The following is an 18,357-nucleotide window of genomic DNA, read 5'->3' on the forward strand; positions in this document are numbered from 1 at the left end:
GACATCTCATTACTTGTAAGTTGTAATAATTATTCTGACTAAATTAGATTCTATTAATATTATTGATAATTAGTTTCAACCGATGACACCTTGTTACTAAACTTGTAGTTATTCTCACAAAAAATTAATTATATTGCTTTTTTTTTTCTTAATTGCAATGAAATAAAATTAAATATTAGTTCTTCTAATTAATTGTAAGTTTGTTTACTATATTAATCATTACATAAAATATTATAGTAAGTTAAGCATCTTATGACACACTTCTAGAAACTTATTTTTAATGAAAGGAGCAAATACCTCTAAAACAGTTGCATACGCCTGTAAATAACTATTGTGTTAGTTTAAAACAAAAATGTATTAGTTTTTAAGTTATTAATGTTGTCACAATATGTTGTTGGTGTATCTTTAAATAAATAAAAAAAAAAAAAAAAAAAGATTTGTCAATTTGTAGACTTGTTATGATAATATAAAATTGATTTTATTGTGGTGCACCTTTCGATATCGTTTTTAGAAATTCCGTTGTAAGATTGTCCAATTCAGAGTGCAAGTTAGTATTTTTGATAAACAATTTAAATTTTAGTTTTACAAATAATATATCCGATGTATGAACCATATTTTTGGTGTGAATTCGGTTATAAAGGTCGTCGCGTTTTGTATGATTTTAAGTTTTTTTTGAAGGACATGTACAGTTAATCAATTGTTTTTTTTGATCAGCATTAGTTTTTCTGGTATGCATTCAGTTAATTAGCGGAGTTAAGGTAGAGTGCTGAAAAATTATTCTGATGTGCATTTAATAATATCCCATAATATAATATTGATGTTAAAAAGTTGAATGGATTACTTTTAATAAACCGTGTTTTGAAATAAGATCCCCGTCAATCAAAACAAAGCTGTATCTCTATTTTAATGTAAAGTACAAAAAGTCCGTTTATTAAAAAAAATTAAGCGTCAGCACAATAGTTTATCGCTTCGCCCGCGAGTACAATAGAACTCTACCGGTCTATTGTATAGTGGCGGTAGTTGTACCACGATGTTTTATAATGAGAGACTGAAGAAATATAATCTTTAATACATTAATAATACCTATGTACAGTAAAAACAAAGTATTTGTTTGTTTGCGTCATATAGGTTTCGAAAGAAAGCTGATTTGAAAAGCACAGTATATGTATAAAGAGAGCAGTAAAAAGTACGCTGCAGGCCAAAGAGTATGTCGCTGTCCAAAGAAATGACAGGCTAATTTTTATTGTGACAAAACGTACGGTTTTCGTGGGATTTCCTTTTGAGCACACCTACTGATAAATCGTTTTAGTTTTCATTTTTTTCATTTCTCTAAGTTTTAACACAAAACACTATCCTTTTTCCGTGCCATTACTATAATAGAAACAATTTCGCTATAATTGAGAGAAATGACTGTATTTTTGATAATGTTAAAGTCCATTAAATCCGTCGTTAACAAAAATATTATTCATTCTAGTCCACAGGACTACGGTATACATCACGTCAGTCTCCGCGCCGCACCTTCAATTTGTTAGGGCTGTGACGAACATATTATTGTTCCTTTTTTAATTATTTTCTCGCGATTTTAAGCATGATGAAAAAATGGTCAACTGTCTTAGATTTTCATACCATCGTAGATTTTTATTGTATTACCTAAATATAATATTATATGTACTACTAAATTGTCTCCAACCAAAAAGCGTTTTGGTTGGAGACAATTTAGTAGTAAGGTAATACTTATAATAAAAATGTACGATGGTATGAAAACCTAAGATGGTTTACCATTTTTACGTCTTATAATATTGTGTAGCGACATAATATTATAAGGCCCAGTTGCGTCAGACAGGGTTAACACGCTTAACTCTGAGTTAAATTATACTTCGAATTTAAATTGATATCATATCTTGCACCACCAAGAATTAGGAGTTAACCTCGAGTTAATTTTTAAAATTTTTAACCCACCGATGTCGGAGGGTTAAATCAACTAACTCTGGGTTAGTAATATCAAAACTAAGATTTTTCGGTTATGACTTATGTAGTTTGTTGTGTTCAGTAATAGGTACCGGTTTTATTTTGTGTTTAACCATGATAAATGATTAGTGGTTGTTATCTGAAGATGATGAAGGAATTATCCTTTCAGTCTTATTTATAATGGCTGGTTCGTCAAATGCAAGTTCTCATAATGTGAAAGCTGATACGAGAAGCTAACCAAAAGTTCGAAACGTAATGTTGGTCGAATTTATTTTTAATTTAACGCCATTGAAGGTCAAACAAAGGTTAAACGTATTTGTTCAAAAATATAAGTAACTAATGGGTATTTTTTTCGTTTATATACAGAAATACGATCACTGACCTTATTCCTCGAAATGTTTTTGTAATGAGCAAAATTAAAAAAAAATGGACAATCCCCATTGCAATATACAAATGAGCATAAAAAGTAAGTCCCTACCAAAGTTTAATAATAATAAATATTGGATTAGTGCGTTTTTAGTGAACTTCTTCATAAATAGGTAGACTAGATAAACATTGGACACAAGTGTTTCTTCCCAATTTTTATCATTTTCCGCTTAATTTATTTGTACAAAATATCACAACACGCACGCACAATGCGACATAGAACCACGTGTAATTTCAAATCTGACATAAGGAGATAGCCTTATTTAAAGTACTATGGAGCGAGAGAGAGCAGTACACTTAAATTATTCAGCATTCGCTCTATCATATTTGGCTGGATGTAAAAAGAATGAATGAACATGACATAAGCCCGGGTTAGTTGACTCTGAGATAAATTCTTCTGACGTGCAATATGTAGTATGAGTTAAAAATTAAAAACGTTAACTCTGAGTTAGTAAGCCCCGGGTTATTTATTTAACTCAAAGTTTTGGCGCAAGTAGGCCTAAGCGTCTAAAAATGTTCTCAATAAAAGTATAGTTCTCAATAGAATAATATAACATAGGCGTTTAAGATTCTGTTATATTATCTTGTGCTTTAAGGCAAAGATTCACCATACCTAATTTTTAAAAACCCACGCTTGGCAAATGCATCGTAGGAAGTAATCCAGAAATAGAACAACATTTTCAGTGTAAAATATCTTAAAATTTTCGTCGCTATGCCAGCTCAGGTGCAAGGCTGACGTGGAAAATTCACCCATAAGGAGTACGTGTTTATTTTGCCACAAATAAAAGATAAGAGTCAATATTGGCGGGTGTCAACCCTAGGGCTCCCGGTAGCGCGGCGAGTGGGCGGGCGCCTTAAAAGCGGCGCTAATGCATCCGACGGGAGTGTTCACATTTTACGTCTACTCGACTGTTAACTTGACTCGCGTTTTATGTTATGTTCCTAACTAAATATGCCTAGTAGCTATGACAGATTGCGCTATGGTAATTTCGTTAATACTGATCACAATATAATTTTCCCTGTTATGAATAAATGCAGTTTACTTGTTATGTACCATCGAAGAAATTGATTCATAGGCAGATGACGTATCTACGTCATTTACGGCCATTCCCAATATTTGATCTATCTCTGGTTTTGCCATACTAGAGATAGGAATAGCTCACATTAGACATTAGAGACATATATTTTATGTCAATTGTGAGCTATTCCTACCTCTAGTAGGGCAAAACCAGAGATAGATCAAATATTGGGAACGGCCGTTAGTCGGGTTATGTCAATTCAATATTATTCGTCATAAGCTTTGTCCACACTGTGCCTTTTTCTGTTCGTCAAGGGCATGCGTCATAGCGCAGTCAACAGCGAACGTGAGGCATGCCCGCGACGCATGCCCCTGACCGTATCCAAAACGACAATATTGGCGGTGCGTTCCTTGACGCATTCAATTATTGAATGCGCCAATATGAAAGTTGATGACGAAAATTGAAGGTGAAAGTGCACAGTGTGGACATAACTATTGTCATCTATCGGTTGGGTTTGATATAACGCGACCACGTTATGCAGGTCCACGATCTGCCTATGAATCGACATCTCTGATAAATGATAATACATAGATTATGCATTATAGTTTTTAATTTAGTTAGTGCAGCAAAAGCATTTTAGCATGTTTTTTTTAATGAAAATAAGGGGGCAGACGAGCAAACGGGTCACCTGATGGAAAGCAACTTCCGTCGCCCATGGACACTCGCAGCATCAGAAGGGTTGCAGGTGCGTTGCCGACCTTTTAAGAAGGAATAGGGTAATAGGGGAGGGTAGGGAAGGGAACGGAATAGGGGAGGGTTGGGAAGGGAATAGAGTAGGGGATTGGGACTCACTCACTCGGCGAAACGCAAGGGCTGTTTTGCGCCGGTTTTCTGTGGGAACGTGATATTTTTTCCGGTCGAGCCGGCCCAGCCGTGCCGAAGCATGGCTCTCTCATATAAAAATGTGTATCGATATACATACTTACATATTATAAATTATATTACACTTTTTGTCTCACAAATTTTAAAAATTTCTACGCGATTTTCATTGCTTTTCCTTTATTTAGATTTTAGACTACCTGTGTTTTCTCTTTTGTTAAGTAGAGTACAATTCGAGTGATTTTACTTGACAGCTTCTATGACAGAGAGATCTTTACATCGTTGTTTAGTCTTGTCAAAAATACAATTTTATAGTTGATATGCAACAGCGCTGGCCGCTGCGCGCTGGCACATGTAAGCGGGCGTCAAGGAGCTCCATAATGCGGTATCGCGTTGATAGTACACACGAGCCCCGCCTAATGGTCGGCGTGCGGCGCATTTTTACTCGCCACCTATTTTGTTACACTATTTTATACTTTGTACACTTGAAAACCGTATTTATAAAAAGAGTAGTTCAACCAGGCACAGTTAAAGAAAAACTTGCAATTCAAGGCTTGAAATCATTCATCGTCTGTCATTATCTAAAAACGAAATTATCGAATATTATCAGCCGAATGGTTCAACTCACTTCAACTGTACATGTTTGGGCTTACTATAATATTATGACATTAGAAAGTATGTATTTAGAATTTAGATGATAAATGATAGCATATGAAATTATATAGCTAGAATAGAGGAAAACTTATGAGTAGCGCAGGTAGAGAAAAAATGTAGAGAAATAGCTATTATTCAAGAGACTCCATAATATGATAATATATAAAATCTAATAAGACAATTTCATGTTTTAATTGCGTACAAGATATTATATTTCGTGGAAACATGTTACGTTACGTGTCATCGACCATCGTTTATCATTGAAGATTATTTGTGTCCATAATAACATAATAGAGAAAGACATTGTTACCAAGAACTGTATTGTTTTGCTGTATTCACCTTTTTTCCTTTCCCAGGAAAAAGACCTTCAGTCGGACCCCAAGGAGTTGGATCTAGCGAAACAGCTGTCGGACTGTCTGTCCGTCGCCTTCGACACGGTGCTCTGCTTCACCAGGGTATACCAGGAGATGGAGAAGAAAGACAAGAAGAAAACCCTGAGCGCGCTGAGGAATAGAGCGCATCTGCTTATCTGGTATGTAATGCTTTTGCGACCGTAATACCGATAATTCATAATGTACAGATTTATGTATGGACTAGATGAAGTCCGCAACAACTTTGCGCTTAAATTCGCTTATATCACGAGAACCGTACATTTTCCGGGATAAAAAGTATCCTATGTCCTTTCCCGGGACTCAAAGTATCTCCATGCAAAAGTTCAGCAAAATCGGTTCAGTGGTTTGGGCGTGAAGAGGTAACGGACAGACAGACAGATGGACAGACACACTTTCGCATTTATAATATTAGTGTGGATAAGCCATCTAGCGGCGAGGCATACTAGCCTGCCCGCTGATTTCGAGAAAGCCTTAGTCAATCGAGGTGTGATAAGTTAGTTCCATTTTAACGTTTGTTCGATACATTTTGACGAAGCGATTGGGCGAAGCCGACGCTTTATAATTTAATACACGCAGTCACAACCAAAAAGCTTTGGTCAGACGATCAACGTTTTCGATCTTCAGCCAAAATCTGTCAAACAAATGTCAAAATTGAACGAACTGTTGCCAACAATTTGATAATGAAAGGTTATGCCTAGGGCATCGAGGCCGGGTTTTCCCGAAACCCGAAAACCCGGGAAAACCCGGGTTTTGGGGATCATGAAAAAACCCGGGTTTCAAAAATGAAACCCGGGTTTTTCGAGCTTTTCGGGTTTTTCGCTTTTTTGATAATTATTAAAGGCCAGACCTGATTTAATGGTATTTATAACAAACTAACATACAAATTATTTATTTTTATAACATATTGTATAGGTTTAATGACGACCTCTGTGGCTCAGTGGTGAACTCGTTGGTAGCTCAAGCCGGGGGTCGCGGGTTCGAATCCCGCCGACGGAACAAAAAGATTTTCAAAGTTCCTGGGTCATGGATGTGTATTAAATATGTGTATCATATAATAAAAATCTTAAATATATGTATAGTATAAAAAGTATTAAATATATATCCGTTGTCTGGTACCTGTAACAGTGTCCTTCAGGTACTTAGCATGGGGCCAGACTGACGTGGTGTGAAGCGTCCATAGATATAATTATTTATATTGGTCATAATTAAACAAAATATAATATTTTTAAGAAAAAGTTTCGTTTTAGGAGCATTAAAGACTAATTGTCATAAAATATTTATTATTAATAATTAATAATACATATTTTAAAAAACCTACCAAAACTATTCAATGTAAAAAAGCCAAGTCTCTTCAAACAATCTATCCTTCGCAAAAAGTTTTCAAATTTCATAGAAGCCAAGTCTTGTTAAACTTATTTTATAGTTTTCAATCAACATTCAGTGATTGACTACAGTTTTGTTTATTATGTGATCAAAGGCTTACAAAATAAAGTGTGGACAGCTTCAAAGGGTTCTAACTTCTAAGTCTGCTGAAAGTACCGTAGACTTTTGATGATGGGTAAGTCAGCCACTAGGTGACAAAACGTTGACTTATATGGACCGTTGGTGATAAAATACACCCTTCAACAAAGTCTTCGGGATATTTGTATTTTTGGAATATCTAAAAACCTGTCAGGAATTTTTGAAGACAGTGTATGGAACAATGGTAGCTTATTTTTTAATATTTAATAAAACATATTATTAAATCACTTTTCCGAATTTTATCCTTTATAAAGCAATCACAGGTATCTACAGTCACAAAATATAAGTGATAAGTTAATTTTTTTTTATTTCGTTTCATAAACTGAAAATTTTGATTGCTGATTGTCAAATTAATAGTAATAATTTATACTGATCGATGTTGGGCTGCATACAGTATTTTTACAAAAAAATATTTATTGTGTCCTGCTGCGGTATGACACCCAGTCTTCTTTGCAATTTAATTATAATATAAAAAGTAATTATTTTCAGTCGTCTAACTTACTAAAAACACTTAAAGGTTAATAATTAATAATACATATTTTAAAAAACCTACCAAAACTATTCAATGTAAAAAAGCCAAGTCTCTTCAAACAATCTATCCTTCGCAAAAAGTTTTCAAATTTCATAGAAGCCAAGTCTTGTTAAACTTATTTTATAGTTTTCAATCAACATTCAGTGATTGACTACAGTTTTGTTTATTATGTGATCAAAGGCTTACAAAATAAAGTGTGGACAGCTTCAAAGGGTTCTAACTTCTAAGTCTGCTGAAAGTACCGTAGACTTTTGATGATGGGTAAGTCAGCCACTAGGTGACAAAACGTTGACTTATATGGACCGTTGGTGATAAAATACACCCTTCAACAAAGTCTTCGGGATATTTGTATTTTTGGAATATCTAAAAACCTGTCAGGAATTTTTGAAGACAGTGTATGGAACAATGGTAGCTTATTTTTTAATATTTAATAAAACATATTATTAAATCACTTTTCCGAATTTTATCCTTTATAAAGCAATCACAGGTATCTACAGTCACAAAATATAAGTGATAAGTTAATTTTTTTTTATTTCGTTTCATAAACTGAAAATTTTGATTGCTGATTGTCAAATTAATAGTAATAATTTATACTGATCGATGTTGGGCTGCATACAGTATTTTTACAAAAAAATATTTATTGTGTCCTGCTGCGGTATGACACCCAGTCTTCTTTGCAATTTAATTATAATATAAAAAGTAATTATTTTCAGTCGTCTAACTTACTAAAAACACTTAAAGGTTTTTGTTTGTCGTTATGCTTTTTGTCATTATTTGTTATATTCACAACTTAACAAAAAGCGACAATATTAAGACAATGTAATCAGAAAAAAGGTTCCAGGAGAGCAACCAGCCCCTAGAAACTGACAAAACCATGCCGAGGAGTTTCCATCAAATATATTTTGAATCCATATTTTTGTATTGCGGTCTGACAAATGCTACAGATTGCTTTTTATTGGTTGAGAGACTGATGTTGGTAACGCATAATAGGACGAATGGTGGCTTTCTTTAGCCGGCCGTGAATGTCATACTTGCTGCGGAATTATTAAAACACGTGATTTTAGTGAATCGAGATGAAATATAACAAGCAGAGTTTTTATCAGCACCAGTGCCAGAGACAATTTCTTGTGTGTAACAGCATGCCACCATGGTTATTCTTCCAAATTCATTAAAAGCAACATTCCGCATTTGCCATAATATTATGGCCTGGTCTGATCAATTATATGGTAATCTGACATGAATTTTGTCTATTGTGACTAGAAGTAATGACTACAAAAAGCTTTGAGGTGTAGTGTAATGTAAGATTTTTCAGTAATGTAAGATTTTCCAGTTTGTTGGACGTTGGAGAAAAGTTACCTTAAATTGCAAAGAGTATTTGGCTTCATTCCGTAGCACGGCAGACAAAAGGCAATTTCAAGTAAAAACTAGGCACAAAAATTTAATTACAGGTATATCATGAATTAGGACCAAATAATTATTAATAACGTGACAATTAGCAATAAAAATGTAATAAAGATTTGTTGGCATACGTTTTATATTTAAGGTTATTCTTCCATTTACTGACTTCAAAAATTCTTGATAGATTTTTATATATTTCATAAAATACAAATACATTTAATAATATAATTATGTAATTTGGAGGTAAAGCTTGTTGTAATACTTAATCTTGGCCCGAAAATCTTAATTCCTAGCTTTGATAAGATCTAATAAATATAATAGGAGAGGTAAATAGTAGCTTTTTTAAAAGTATGTGACCGCACACTATGGTATTTAAATAGCATTTTACTGGAAAGGTGTTGGCAATCGCTGAAATTCATATTTAAAGTATTTTTGCTTCGTTAATCTTTGAATTTTAAGAAAACCCGAAAAAACCCGAAAAACCCGGGTACCCGGGTTTTTGTTTAAAAAAACCCGAAAACCCGAGTTTTGAAAATTGGGTCCGGGTTTCGATGCCCTAGTTATGCCGATTAACCGCTTAATCGGCTTTGACTAAAATTCGACCTTCGCTCGGACACTAGTGACGGATCACCATTCACCTTATGACTTTTCTTGATTGATGAACTTAGTTTTATGAAGCCTTATGTGGCCTTTTGCAACGCGATATCCATTTAATAATAATAATAATAATATCTATGGACGCTTCACACTACGTCAGTCTGGCCCCGTGCTAAGTACCTGATGGACTTGTGTTACTGGTACCAGACAACGGAAATGTATTTAATACTTTTATACTATACATATATTTAAGATTTTTATTGTATCATACACATATTTAATACACATCCATGACCCAGGAACATTGAAAAACTTTTTGTTCCGTCGGCGGGATTCGAACCCACGACCCCCGGCTTGAGTTGCCACACACTCTAACCATTGAGCCACCGAGGTCGTCATACAAGTGTGTGTTTCATCTGCAAACTTTAAAAAAGCATTAAGTGATTTTGGTTTATGATTTTATTGAAAGAAGAATATCCTGTGTCATTTCGAAAATAATCTACCTTTTAATTGCTCAACCAATTCATGAACCCTTTAAATTTAATTTCTAACACGTCGACTGCGGACAATATTTTGACTTCAACACGAATTATCCGGGGGTGCATGAAAGAGCTAAAACAAAAGCTGCCGATACGCATCGATAGAACACCCTTATAAATACAAACAAGTAATGAGTGCCAACATTTCTCCACCAATGCGCCTGCACGTCAATCCTGGCTTTGTTAGACCCCTCGTGGACCCCCAGCAATGCTCCCAATGACGGCAATTGTCAAGGAACACAAAACCAGGCCCACATGGACTTTCACATTTGGGACAAACGCCTTGATTGCGAATGACTATGTCTAGTGTCAACAGAAATTCAAAGCTGAAAAGCAAAATTGAATGGCATTAAACATAAAAAATATTTATTGAAGTTTCGTGCTTTTTCTCAAGTCGTTCTTGAGGCTAAGCCCCAATTTCACCAACGTCTGTTAGTGTTAACAGCTTGTTAAAATGTCATGTCTTCTCTTTCATTCATAAGAAAAACGAAAGAGGTAACGTGATACTAATTCGAGCGTTAACTTTAACAGTCGTTGGTGAAATTGGGGCTAAGCTATGATTAAGTTTTTAACTGCGAATCGAGGCACAAGACTTCATAAATTATGTCAAAAGATTGTGCCTCGTTTTTTATACCTACATAGTATTTTAATTGTTATTAGTGTGACGGAAAAATTATTGTAATGCTGCCTGCATTAGAGTTATTCTGTCCTTGAGTACTAAAATAGATTTTAATCAAGTTTAAAGCCATTATTTGAGTGCCTTTGATGTAAAAGCAGATTTGATCGAATTATCTGAAGCCTAGCGCCAAATTAGGTTGTTCAATTTTGATTAAACTACGTTGTAACTTCATGGTGAAATTTTCTGCATAATTTTAATTAAAATATCTAACTTTTTAACCCCCGACAAAAAAGAAGGGTGTTATAAGTTTGACGTGTCTGTCTGTCTGTCTGTCTGTTTGTCTGTGTGTGTATCTGTCCGTGGCATCGTAGCATCCAAATGGGTGGACCGATTTTGATCTAGTTTTTTTTGTTCATGATCGAGAGTGTTCTTAGCTATAATTTATCATCATCAGCCTGTTCAGTGCTGAACAATCAGGGTTTATCTGGTTCATGAAAGGCTGTTAGCAACATGTAGTCGTTTGATGGGTTTTATATTTCATTCTAGTTCGTGACATTTGTGAATATAAAATATACGTATACACATAATAATGGAAAGTTGACCTGGTGCTGCAGCATCACCTGGTAATCAATAGGATATCCAACTCCTCGCCAACTTAGAGCAGAGGTTTCGTGTTTGGGCTCATTTTAATTGCGACTGCTACTGCAGCATCACCTGGATTCTATAGGAACCGAGCTTCGTATGAACCCAAAGTGGAGGTTTCATGTTTGGGCTCATATTAACGGCCTCATCGAAAAGGACATTAATAGAATATGGTAATCATGAGAATATGATTCTGTTGATAGGAATTATTCTGCACTATTTAAACCAACACAAGTTTGAAAAGTATGAAATAAAATTAAATTAAGAAATTTAAAAAAACCCCCGCCAAACAACTTTAAAAAGTAATGAAATAATATTAACTGCCTTTAAGTTCAAATAATTCCTAACTTGTGTAAAGTAATATTTTAGTCCATAATTGTTGTTAAGGTGTGTCGGGGGACCGCTAAGATGTCTGATTTCACATAACAAGTTTAAGGATCAATTCACAGCGAACTGAATCGAGATAACCAGCGACTTGGCGGTTGAAGGTTGTAGTTTACTTGGCGGTCCCCCGAACACACTGAGACAACAATTATGGACAAAAATATTACTTTACACAAGTTAGGAATTATTTAAACTTAAAGGCAGTTAATATTATTTCATTAATTTTTAAGGTTGTTTGGCGGGGTTTTTTTTTTAAATTTCTTAATTTAATTTTATCTAACGTTTTCAAAAGCATAAATGATGATTACTTTACAGTTTTCATACAGGATCACAGTATCTGTTATTTTCATAAAAAAAGAAGTGTGCATTAATGCAGCCATACGGCCGGCAAACACTCCCAAGAACGTACGGAAAAAATACGTACATACGTCTGTTTGGATGAAAGCCGGCTATCTTTATGTTTCAGAACTTTACGTTGTGAAGTTTTCTAAACGGCAATTTCGTCAATGTACACCATAATCCATGAAGTTTTTGGTTGGGAAGTATTCTCGACATCCGTTCCGTCAATTACAATGAGGGGTTTCCATTGATGAGATAAAGCTAAAAACACTTGTATTAAGTAAAAACGCGTGCACGGTGCAATTCAATATTATACTTAGCGTATTGCGGGTCAGATGTACGAACATGTGGACGGGGACGCTTTGTCCCCATATGGGGATTGGGGACACGTCCCCCGCGCCGGGACACAATCAAAACACAGCGACCCGACCGTATAATGGCTATAAATTTTTTATTGATACTTATTACTTAGGCTCTTTATGCTTATTGCGGAATTAGGTATGCATCAGACGTTTTGTGGAGACTTTAGTAAAAGAAGTTGGCTTAAAATTCAAAAAAATTGCGATGGGAAAAATAGGAATGTAGGATATTGAGAAAGTCAAGTACTCATAAGAATCTATCTACATAGTAGTTGAGACTTGAAAACGCTCAAAAAAGAAAAAAGATAGAAGAAGATAGATAAATTATTGTCTTTTTTCTTTGTCTAAAATACAATGACTGCGTGCGCCCTTAAATTATGAAGAACAAAAAAGCATTTAAATTATGTATAGAAAAGAAAACCTTATGACGTCATACTATTAGTTACAAGTCATGGCGGAAATTCCTTTAAAAGTTTTAAAAGCACCTAATTTTAAAGGGACATCCCTATTTGCGACATGATTAGGGGTGTGCTACGAATGTTCGGTAGATTACAGACGATAATATTCGATGGCATAGGGACCATCCATAAAGTACGTCACACGATTTTTATGATTTTTAGACCCCCTCCTTGTCACAGGATGTCACATTGGTGAGACCCTCCCTTTTTTAAAAAAAATTTTTAACATGGGGAAATGCTTTACGCATTCCCGGCAAATTGGGGATATCGGCCGAGGTACGTGGGACTCCTGTCTACCCACTAAAACCCCATGGTGTTCCACTCATCGCTTAAGGCAGAGTTGCGGGTACGATAGAACCTACCGCAACTACTCTCGCTGGTATAGTTGCGGCATAGTATAGCAATATTAGTCCCTACAGTAACGAAACGCCTTTGACGTCGCACGATGCCGCCACCGATGACAGGTACCGAGCAGATATGCCAGGGTTGCCACGAAACGGGAAATAAAATAAAAATAAAATATTGTGCTTGTAATGCAAATGTTATCATTTAATCTGTTTAATCAGCGTGTTATATTTTCATATTTATTTATTTTAAAAACTTTATGCACATATAGGTACTAAGGTGGACTTAATGCCGTATGGCATTATCTACTAGTCAACCTTTGGGCGATACAAGGATAAAGTTGTATAGGTGCCAGTCGAGTTGAAAGAGGAAAAGACAGAAAAAATAATAAATATATATTATACTTATAAAATATACATATATTGTATAATAGTATATTATATTATATACTATTACTATATTTTCCATTTTTTTTTGCAAAAGATGGCCCCGTGCGAGTTTCTTACGCCGGTTCTTCTCGGCGGGGTAGTTCCCGAACCGGTGGTAGGCAACGTAGTTTCTTCGTTCGACTTTCAAAAAGTGTATCATGATACCCATTTTGAATAAAAAGATATTTTATTTTATTTTTATTTTATACATATAATAAACATATTATCACACATAAAATTATATATAAATAAAACCAATAAGTAACCATACGTAATATATTATTATATAATAACTATATTGTAATAATATATAGTTGATCAATGATATAGCACACACAGTGCCTGTACAGAGCGGCGCTGACGTACTGGTAACCAGTGTAGCTTGGAGCGATACGAAGAAACATGGTCGTATTTTTGAAGGTTGAATATGAATCGGAGGCAATTATTAAACAATCGGTCGAGTTTATCGAGTTTGTCGGCATTAAGATCTAAAAAGCGCAGGTCACCATAGTTAATTATAGGAAAGACAAGGGACTGGACCAGCAAGGTCTTGACCGGAGTGGAAAGGAAATTTTTGAGCCGGTAGATGAATCGTACATATTATGTCGTACTGCCAGATATTTACGTGAAACTTTATTTTTAGATGATTTTAGTTCTCTATTTAAAAAATTAATTAACCCATCAAGCCCCATAAGCATACCGGTGAGCGAGACACAATAGAATAACAATATATTTCCAAGGATCCACGAATCACGATCGAAGGATTAAAATAATGAAGACGCATTCGAAATTTCGAATATATAAAATATCCAATAATTAATCACACGTCAGGTGTAACAGAAGCACTTCAAAACTCTTATTACGTGCGCAGTAAGGGCGCGGTATGTTACACTTGATATGTGTACCTGGGTAGGTAGGTACTAATTTTGTATGTAACAGGGTATTTGACAGATTTTTAATTTATTCTATATTGTTTCTCTCCTTGTTACACTTCTTACAACGTAAACAATAAAACAGAGATGCAATGAAAATTTAAATCCTTTTGGTTTTTTGAATCAGATTTACAACCGTACACTGAACATTTATTATAATATCCCATTGTTTATAAGATAAGTTATCGTTTTACAACCCAAAATTCGTAGACAACGCGCCAACGTCACCCCTGTGGGCGCAGGCACACAAACTCCGCGAGTTTGAGTACGCGGGCCCGCGCCGCCCGCTTCCCCGCGGGTGGGGTACCCGCGGGGTACCTCCGTTGCTCTGCGCAAGTACATTCGTTTCACTACTGTAGGGATATGTCATATTGCTATACTGTGGTTCCGGTGAGACCCTCCTTAGTGTGACGTCACAAATTTGCAGTTTTACATCTAAAAAGTTAATACCACCTCAATATTTAGAATTTCGCTACTTAATTTAAATTGTGATGTCACAAAACTTACGACCCCCCTCCCCTAAGGTGTGACATACTTTATGGACGACCCTGATAGGGGTGTACTACGAATGTTCGGTAGATTACAGACGATAATCGATGGCATAGCAGCCCGATTAGACTGGGGTTAATCAATTTAATGCATTGGGGGTTGGAATGGTGCATATAGATTGTTATAGTGATACAAGTTTTACATTGGAATTACTTGTGCTTATTTTATGGAAATATACCTTCTGTTCGATATTTTAATGAGGCATAATATTAGATTTTTTTAAATAGTTACAACTGTGAAGCAAGAGAGTAAATAGTATGCATGTATAAGTTTAAATATTCGTAAAATTATAAACTTTAACTGAATATTATTATTTATTTCCTTAAAGCTCATTTAGGGAGATTTGGGTTGAAGCTCTGGATTGAGTATCATGTATTTTTTTTATTCTTCGTATTAGCAAAAAAAAAACGCAATATTTTAATCCATAGTTTACTTTAACCCAGATCGATGCTGGTAGGCTGAGTTTATGTATAACGACGAAGTATGCAATAAAATCCATCTGTAATTTCTTACGTACTAAGAGAATTAAAAGCTTTTTTTTTTATTTTATTTTTTTTATTTTATTCGCTTCATTCTTGATCTCTGTCTACATTATATTCCTATTTCTTTGTGCACTTACTGTTATATTTTCATCAAAAGAACATGTGCACTAATTGATACATAGTCACAGTTTTTTCGAGTTCCGGCTATTTAGTGAAACCGGCACAATATCGAGAGCTCTCGGCACAATGGAATCGAGTGGCGAATCGAATTATACTCTCCATTCGATTACCACTCGATAATGCTATTACGTCCTTCATTGGCGCGATTTCATTTGCCAAAGACTTGTGCTTTTAAGGTGGAAAGTGTTGAAGTAGACAAAAATAGCCTTTATAGCAGACTAGCTAGCTTAAAGTAGGTATCTGAGAGATTAATAAATGCCTAGATACAAGTTTGCCTTGTTATTTTCGAAACGAAAAGCATAGGTTATCGAAACTTACTACAATATTTAAATACAATATCTTGTAAGCAAAACAATACCATTTCTGTTTACAAATTTAATGTATTGTGGTAGGACTTCTTTCAAAAGCATGGATGATCTAAAAAGCATAAAATTATTAAGTAAACAAAATATTTTAATTTAATTTGCGATTGACATCAATATAAGGGTGCACTCTGCGACGTGGCGTTTCGCGATTGTTTGAATATCAAAAAGCCAATGAGCCGCTTTGTAATTAGACAGCATGTCGTCCGCTTCCCGCTCCGCCCACCAATTGGGAAATTAAAATGTTCAGCTCTTTATTCTTGGAACGGGATCGGGGTGGTGCGGTGCGAGTGTCAGCGGCGCGATAGGCGCGTTTTGCTGTAATTGTAATAATAATATTGCATAATATTGTAATCCCTTGTCCTGTTCCAATTCTTATGTTTTGGTTTGAAAATTAGATCTATTAAAATGATATGATATTTTTTTAGTTGCCTTTTCATTTGGATTATCAACCTAGTAGACTTAGCAGTTGCAACTTGCAAAAAATTTATATTTTTTAGAAATTGCCGGCAAGGCACTTGCAATTTCTCTGATGTTGCGGATGACTCCGGTTGGGTTACCTGCTACAGTCAAATCAAGTGATTAATTTGCTCCAGTGTCCACAGAATAATAATACTTTTGAGAATTTAAGTTCATCTTTGTTCTGTTTATATAATAATATCAAAGAAATATTATGCTGTGAATCTGTTATTGAACAAAATAATTCGCTAATTATGGCACCCCACCTGAATCGGCAGTATTTTAACGAGGACATTTTTTAATTTATTAAAGCGCGGGCCGGCGATTACCATCATCAATATTTGTTTTTGATTAGCGCCCACTTTACCTAGCTCTGTTCTTATTACAGATTAGGTATTCAGAAATGATGAGCTTGTTTTTATACACGGTATTTTTATACCTTTTAAGTAGTATTCTTATAAGCTTTAAAATTATGCTTACTTCAACTTTTAAATCCCTAGGCTTCTTTTCAATCCGCCGGGGATGCTTAAAGCATTTACAAATACTTTGAGCATCCCTAGTGAAAAAGGCTAGTTAATTTCTTCTAACGGCGGGACTTAAAATTTTGACACACTTCATAATATATTTTGTGTAAAACACACAAAATATATGAAGTATGAATTTACACGTGGGAGAGCCATGCTTCGGCACGAATGGGCCGGCTCGACCGGAGAAATACCACGTTCTCACAGAAAACCGGCGTGAAACAGCGCTTGCGCTGTATTTCGCCGAGTGAGTGAGTTTACCGGAAGCCCAATCCCCTACCCTATGCCCTTCCCTACCCTCCCCTATTACCCTATTCCCTCTTAAAAGGCCGGCAACGCACTTGCAGCTCTTCTGATGCTGGGAGTGTCCATGGGCGACGGAAGTTGCTTTCCATCAGGTGACCCGTTTGCTCGTTTGCCCCCTTATTTCATAAAAAAAAACTTGTCTTTAATTGCGGTCTTTAGTATTTCTACCTTTTAGTGGGTTAACAAGAATCACAGACGATTAACAATTCCATCATAATGTTCCTAATTTTTTCTAACATGTTATAGATCCTACAGCTAACTTGATCAACAATTCAATACATAAACAAAACTGCTCAAAATTCACACAATCAACTAATCCAATAATTGTAAACTTAACCAATTAAATTATTGAGTTATGGGCGGCGTGAGGATACACCAATTTGGTGATCACGTGTCGCGCGTGTCGCGTGGTCGCGGTCTCTGGGGTCTTTGCCGCGTGTCACACGCTTTTTTGTCGCGCCCGGCTGATTGAAATGTGGAGATGTTATTCTACTTCTTTTATTGAAATGTAGAGATGTTGTTCTACTTCTTTTATTGAAATGTCGATATGTTATTCTACTTATTTTATTGAAATGTAGAGATGTTATTCTTCATCTTTTATTGAAATGTAATGACGATATTCTACTTCTTTTATTGAAATGTTCTCTACATTTTGTATGTTATTCTTTTTTATCACTTCTGTTGTCCGGACTTTATGTCATTGACATAGGCATAAATTAGTGAGAAAAATAACTTTAAACGGATAATAGTAGATGGCGTACCTATCAAGAAGAGGAACTGGTGGATAGGACAAAAATAAATTCACCTTCATTATGTTTGCAGCGACTAACTTCATCTCCCAATTCTGCTCTCACTTGTAGGCATGGTGATGCGTTTGCCTACTTCTAGTATCAGTTTTATACAATGTCTATGGCTAAAATTTACTAAGAAGCTCAATCAATTCAATCGTTTTGTGATATTTACATGGAATTTTGAATCAATTCCAAAACATACCCTAATATCAATCAGTGCCAGTGCCTGTCCTAATTATTATTTCAAGTGACGAACTCGAGGCATCCATTATG

General features: G+C 35.2%; 1 protein-coding gene across 2 annotated transcripts in view; it reads left to right on the top strand.

Annotated features, from left to right (window-relative positions):
- The window catches only part of LOC121727613 (calponin homology domain-containing protein DDB_G0272472), a 69,511-nt gene that overhangs the window by 22,390 nt on the left and 28,764 nt on the right, over positions 1 to 18,357 (top strand). For both annotated transcript variants that reach the window (XM_042115538.1, XM_042115537.1), the window contains exon 15: positions 5,303 to 5,478. In XM_042115538.1, coding sequence (XP_041971472.1) covers positions 5,303 to 5,478 — 176 coding nt within the window. The remainder of the gene's footprint in view (positions 1 to 5,302; positions 5,479 to 18,357) is intronic.

The sequence above is a fragment of the Aricia agestis genome, chromosome 6, assembly GCF_905147365.1.
Source record: "Aricia agestis chromosome 6, ilAriAges1.1, whole genome shotgun sequence".
NCBI lineage: Eukaryota > Metazoa > Arthropoda > Insecta > Lepidoptera > Lycaenidae > Aricia > Aricia agestis.